General features: G+C 23.7%; 1 protein-coding gene across 4 annotated transcripts in view; it reads right to left on the bottom strand.

Moving 5' to 3' along the window:
- Positions 1-6190, bottom strand: part of LOC117176988 (ubiquitin-conjugating enzyme E2 H) — a 62166-nt gene that overhangs the window by 2620 nt on the left and 53356 nt on the right. For all 4 annotated transcript variants that reach the window (XM_033367426.1, XM_033367425.1, XM_033367427.1 and 1 more), the window contains 2 exons: positions 5725-5892; positions 3181-3309 (listed from right to left, as the gene is read on the bottom strand). In XM_033367426.1, coding sequence (XP_033223317.1) covers positions 3181-3309; positions 5725-5892 — 297 coding nt within the window. The remainder of the gene's footprint in view (positions 1-3180; positions 3310-5724; positions 5893-6190) is intronic.

The following is a 6190-nucleotide window of genomic DNA, read 5'->3' as shown; positions in this document are numbered from 1 at the left end:
CACCACCACAAAAGACGATTTTTCAATAAAATTCAGGAATTATCAAAACAAAAAGCTGAACTTTTAAGAAAGATTTTTTTAATTTTTAAGAAAGTATTTCAAATTTAAACCCTATCTGTTAAATTGTTAGTCAAAAACATGAATTTTCAAACAAAAAGATCAATTTTCTACTGAAAAAAATGAATTTTTAAAAAAATTCAAGAATTCCCAACCAAAAAGTTGTTTTTTCAAATGAAAGAAGATTAATTTTCAAAACAGAAGATTAATTTACTACCAAAAAAGATGTATTTTTAATAAAATCCAAGAATCATCAACAAAAAAGTTGAATTTACTACCAAAAAAGATGTATTTTTAATAAAATCCAAGAATCATCAACAAAAAAGTTGAATTTTCAATTAAAAAGATGAATTTTCAAACAAAAATATTAATTTGCTACTAAAACAGACAACTTTTGAATAAAATTTAAGAATACTCAACCAAAAGGTTGAATTTTAAAGAAAGAAAGATTTTTTTAATTTCAACGAAAGTGGTTCAATTTTAAAATATAGTTGTTCAATTTTTTACAAAAAAGATGAATTTTTAAACAAAAAGAATAATTTTCTACTGAAAAAACGAATTTTTAACAAAATTCAAGAATTCTCAACCAAAAAGATGAATTTTGAAACAAGAAGATTAATTTACTGACAAAAAGATGAATTTTCAATAAAATTCAAGAATCCTCAAGAAAAAGTTGAGTTTTCAATTAAAAAGATGAATTTTTAAACAAAAATATTAATTTACTACCAAAAAAGATAAATTTTTAATAAAATTTAATATTTATCAACCAAAAAGTTGAAGTTTCGACTAAAAACATACATTTTTAAACAACAAAATTAATTTTCTACCATAAACATTCATCAACAATCTCAAAATTCTGAAAATTTATACGTGTAATACTCGAAGCTGTTTTATATTAACTTGAAATTTTGAAAATTAAATCTCAAGTACTAATTTTTAATTAGAAAAGTTATAGGAAAGCTTAAAAAAATTGTGAAACATTTACTCTTTTAAATTAATAGTCTTGTGCTGTTAAATGATGTCAAATGATCTAATAAATGATCGAAAATATTATACATGTTTTATTTTCATGCTTTTTGTTGGAAACTAGTATTTTTAAATAAGATTTTGTATTGTTTCTTACGGGAATTTGTAATAAAAAAAGAATTATATGCTAAAAATTGATTAAAATATCTACACGACTTTTACGATTTTATTTTCAAAGTAATATTCCATACCAATTTGTTTTAAAGTATTTTACTATAATAAAATTTACAGTTATGAAATATTACGAATTGTGACCGTTTTTTTCATCAGAAATTGAAATTTTTATTAAAAAATCATTAGATTTCAAAGAAGATTCATCATTTTTGAAATATTTCAGATTATGTTGATATCTGACAATTTTGGATTATTTTAATCTTTTCCGTCGCAAATTTGTATTTTAAGTAAAAAAAAAACCCCGAGTGAGGATAGCTTTTTAATCAGATAACAAATTCCCGGTCATTTCTCGTTTTTATCCTAAATATCTCTTTAACTTACTCGCATTTTTCTAGGATCTAGAATCATAATTCAACAATTTTACTTCTAAATTAAATTTTTTTAATAGAATAATTAAAATTGTAACGTTCACAGTTCAGTTTTTTGTTTAGTTTTGAGCATTTTATTTCTGATTGCTGATTTTACACGAACAGTCAAATATGTCTAAATATTAAGCAATTGTTCTTTTTCTTAATTAAAAATTTCAAATTTTAGACTAAAACAATATTTATAATTTAATAATAATTAATTTAATCTCATATTTTTATTATGCTTTTAATTATAAATATATTATTTTGATACTATTTTAAAATTAAAAATAGTTTTTAAAGTTTCAATCGCGCGTTTACATATGTTTACCACTAAGACTTTCCAATTAAAACAGTTTAATTTGAAACGTTAAGATCCGGAAATTCTTAAATTTTGAACTGACTCCGAGTCGTCTTGTAAAATCAATTATTATTCAGTTGTTAATCCTTAATGTACAATCTAATTTTAAAAATGATTATAATTTATATTCACATTTGATCAACGAAAATGGGGTGTATATACAAAATTGCATATTTCAAATGCTTATAATTTTAAATTTTTAGGTCTTAAAAACTGTATTTTTAAATTCTTGAAATGAGAAAAGTAGCACTTAAAAATTAAAATTAAAAATGGAAAATTTGTAAGTGAAAGATTTTCGAATCGCACAATGGAAAAGACATGATGTGATAATTGAAAAAGATAAATATTTAACTAATTATTTGAAAAACTGTTGAAATAAAACTTCAACAGATTGTTTTTCTTTTCTTCTAAAAATTTGTCAAATTCCCGGTCAAAGAATAAATTTAATATCAGTTCTCGGTGTCATAAAATTCCCTGTCATTTCCCTGTCCAGCGACCATACAAAAATGAAATTTTATTTTTTAAACAGTTTTAAAACAATTTTTGGTTATGTTACCGCTTTACAACGGAAATTTGTATGTTTAGTAAAAAAATAATTGCATTTTCAAGAAGATTAAACATTTTTGTGCAACTGTAGTTCATGCTGGGATGTTTTCCCAGAAAATCGGTATAGATTTTATAGAAGTTTTTTTATTTTGGAACAAGTAAAACTTACGTTAACGTGTATAGCCGTATTTTTAACAAAAATAATTAAATTTCAAAGAAGATTTAGCATTTTCAATACTTTTTGTACTGTTTTGTTAACGTTTTTTATAAAAATTTACAATTTTGAAAAATTCGAATCAAAAGTTCAGATATCAATTGTGATCAACTATAAAAAATATTGTTCTTACTTATCCTTTATATTAAATATTAAGAAGAAAAAATGTTTAAATTAATTCTTTAAATATATAAATAGTTCTCTCCTATTCCACTGACATTTTAAATTGTTTTTAATATTTAGGAAAAACCAAAGACAATTTAAAAATGTCTATTTTGCATATATATATATAGTTTTTTTTTAATTGCGGAAAGGCAGTAAACCCGTTTAGTGAAATATTACTTTTGTCTAGAGAGCGCATATAATAATTTATCAACTTTGCAACGTTAAGTTCTATTTTCCTTTTATCATCAGAAGCTAAATCTTCTATAAACAATCGTCGATTTTATGTATACCTGCGACTTTTTTCTTGTACTCCTCAGGTTTATGAAGATACATTGCAGCTGCATCGCCGTTTAAGGGGTCAATTGGATTAGGATATGTTAACAGCTGAGGCAGGAAAGACTCAAAGATGTTGGAGAGATCTGAAATGTAATTAAACAAAAATTAATCCATACTCTGACCCTTTTCACGATTGTTCATAATCCAATTAAAATTTTATCATATAATGCTATATACTGAACTCTACATACTTTTAGTCTTTTTTATTATAGGCATAAATAATAATTAAAAATGTGAATGGATTATTAAATTAATGTTCTCTACTAAGTATTAAAAGTGGTAATCTTCCGAGTACTTAGCATTGGGAATTATAAATAAAAATATTTTCAATTCTGCAATTTTCTGTGTGGATGTTCGCTAAATTAAAGATTTTTTATCCATTACTGGCATGAAAGATAAATAATTACTGAAATAAACATTAATAACTGTCAATTTTTTAAGGCATTTTCTGTATTGAACAATTAAAAATTAAGATATTTGAAAACTAACATTTTCAAAGTCAACGTATGAAAAAAGAACAATTTTAAATTTGAAGTCTTAAAAATTAAAACCTTTTCAAACTTCACACGTTTCTAGAGATTAGATTAATATTTTTGATATAGAAAGCTTCAAAAAATGATAACAGAATATTCTTAAATATATTAATAAGTAATCACCACCGCATAATTAAATAAATAATACTAAAACATAATTAATCATTTCTTGGTTTTTTTCACAAAACAGTTGAATTTTTAAGCTAAGAAGATTACTTTTTTAAACAATATTGTTTAATTTTACCTAGATTTTGACTAGTTTTCTAATGTTAAAATTATGCTGCGTTAGTCGATTAAAAACACTACCAATGAAAAATAGCAATTCCCTTTAGAAAAAATGGTCCGCATTGCACTGCTTACGAATTTTACTTATAATAATTCCAAAACTGTTTGGTCAGTTAATACCGCATTTTTATTACAACTGAAAATTATAACATTACTGGATAAATTTTAGTTCTAATTTAGAATTTATTAAAATATTAAAATCCCCTATTCCATCTCAGAATTAATTTAAACTTGAAAATTCCCTTTTTCAGGTCAGAATTATAAGTATTTTGAAAAATTCTCTGTTCCAATCCAGAATTTTAATTCTGCTCGAAAATTTGCCGCTTCAAGTCAGAATTATAATTCTCAACAAAAAATCCATGTTCCAATTCAGAATTTTTATTGTTTTCGAAAAATTTTCAGTTTTAGTACAGAATTTGATAAAATTTGAAAATGTCTTTTTCAAATACAGAATTTTAATTATTTTCGAAAATGTTTAGTTCAAGCTCAGAATTTGTAAAAATTTGAAAATTGTTTTTTCAAACTCAGAATTTATTTAAATTGGAAAACTTCCTTTATGAATACAGAATAATCTTTTTTTTTTAATTCCCTGTTCAAATAGAAAATTTTAAATCTTTTCGAAAATTTCCTGTTTCAACTCAGACTTATAATTCTTTGAAAAATTCCTGGTTCTAATACAAAATTTTAATTCTTTTGAAAGTTTTCAGTTCAAGCTCACAATTTGTTCAAATTTGAAAATTTCCTGTTCCAACTAAGAATTTTTATTATTTTTAAACTCTTTTAAATTCTTTTAGAATTAGTTGAAATTTTGAAATTTTTATCCTCTGAAATAGCATCAAAATATTTGGAAATCCCTAACAGGTACAGATTTTCTTAATTCAAGAACACAGTATCGAATTTTATAGCAAAAATCTGGCCCTGCTCCCCTTAAAATAATTGCATAATACTTGGAATTATTCCATTTATTATCCATCAATGAATGATTCAATTGTACTTGATTAAATTGATTAAATAAACCGTAAAATTTATTTAAAAATTTGAATAAATATACAGTAATTTCGCGAGTTTATTACAAATAATTGGTTTTCAATCCCTATAGATATCAAAATGTTAATTTTTATATGTACAATTAAATAAATGTTTTTTACTTTATGAGGGCATCTTTATAAAAGCAAAAGTGTCTTCTTAAGAGTACAAATTTAAATTTAATTTAAATTAGATCCTCAAGTTCATGAATCTCACTATTAACTAAAACAATTTTTTATATTATTTTTGTATATGAATTTCCAGTACTCAAAATTCAGTTTATATTTAACTTGTTAATATTTTCAATAAAATATATTTTCCTGAGATTAGTGGAAATCATAAAAAGACGTTTAATTTAAATACCTATAAATCCAGAACAATAAACTTACCTTTACACGTGAAAAAACTGAATTATTTAATTTATTATCACAATTATTAAAACAAATTTCAGCACGCTCGAAATAGATTAAATACATAAATTACTTAGATTCTGTTTTGATTTTCGGAAAAAATTTAAAATGAGATGCACAAATGTGACTAAAACTATCTTTTTCTTTTTAAAAAGTGAATTTTTCTTCAAGAAGTGACTCAAAGTGAGTGTGTGCCAGCCCTGTCTTTACAGTTAAATAATATATATAAAGAAGGAATTTTTACCATATAAGGCTGTCCACGCCTGGTTTATGACATCGAGGCAAACTGTGCCCGATACTTCATCTATATTAGGGTGGTACACCTTGTTCATGAAACCAATCGAAGGAGATTTGAAGGGGTAATGTTCTGGTAAATGAACCCGCACTTTCCATATTCCACCTTCGTATGGCGCTGCAAAAAAATAATCATTAGAAAACTATATTACATATGATTCATGAACAAATTGTATAATTATTTCCTTTAAGTTGTATAAAGAACTGCAGAGCTGTTAAATTTAATTATTTTACATTATTTATACATTATTTTTTATTCCCTTGAAATTAAATATAACTGTTAAACTGTTAAATTATATATAACTTATATATGACTTTCATATTCCACCTCCATATGGCACTGCAATAAAAAAAATCATCATTAGAAATATGTATTACATATTATTTACTAAATAATTGCACAATTTATTCCCTTT

The sequence above is a fragment of the Belonocnema kinseyi genome, chromosome 7 (genome assembly GCF_010883055.1).
Source record: "Belonocnema kinseyi isolate 2016_QV_RU_SX_M_011 chromosome 7, B_treatae_v1, whole genome shotgun sequence".
Lineage (NCBI taxonomy): Eukaryota > Metazoa > Arthropoda > Insecta > Hymenoptera > Cynipidae > Belonocnema > Belonocnema kinseyi.
Note: the sequence above shows the minus strand (reverse complement) of the source record. Positions and strands in the feature narration are given on the sequence as shown.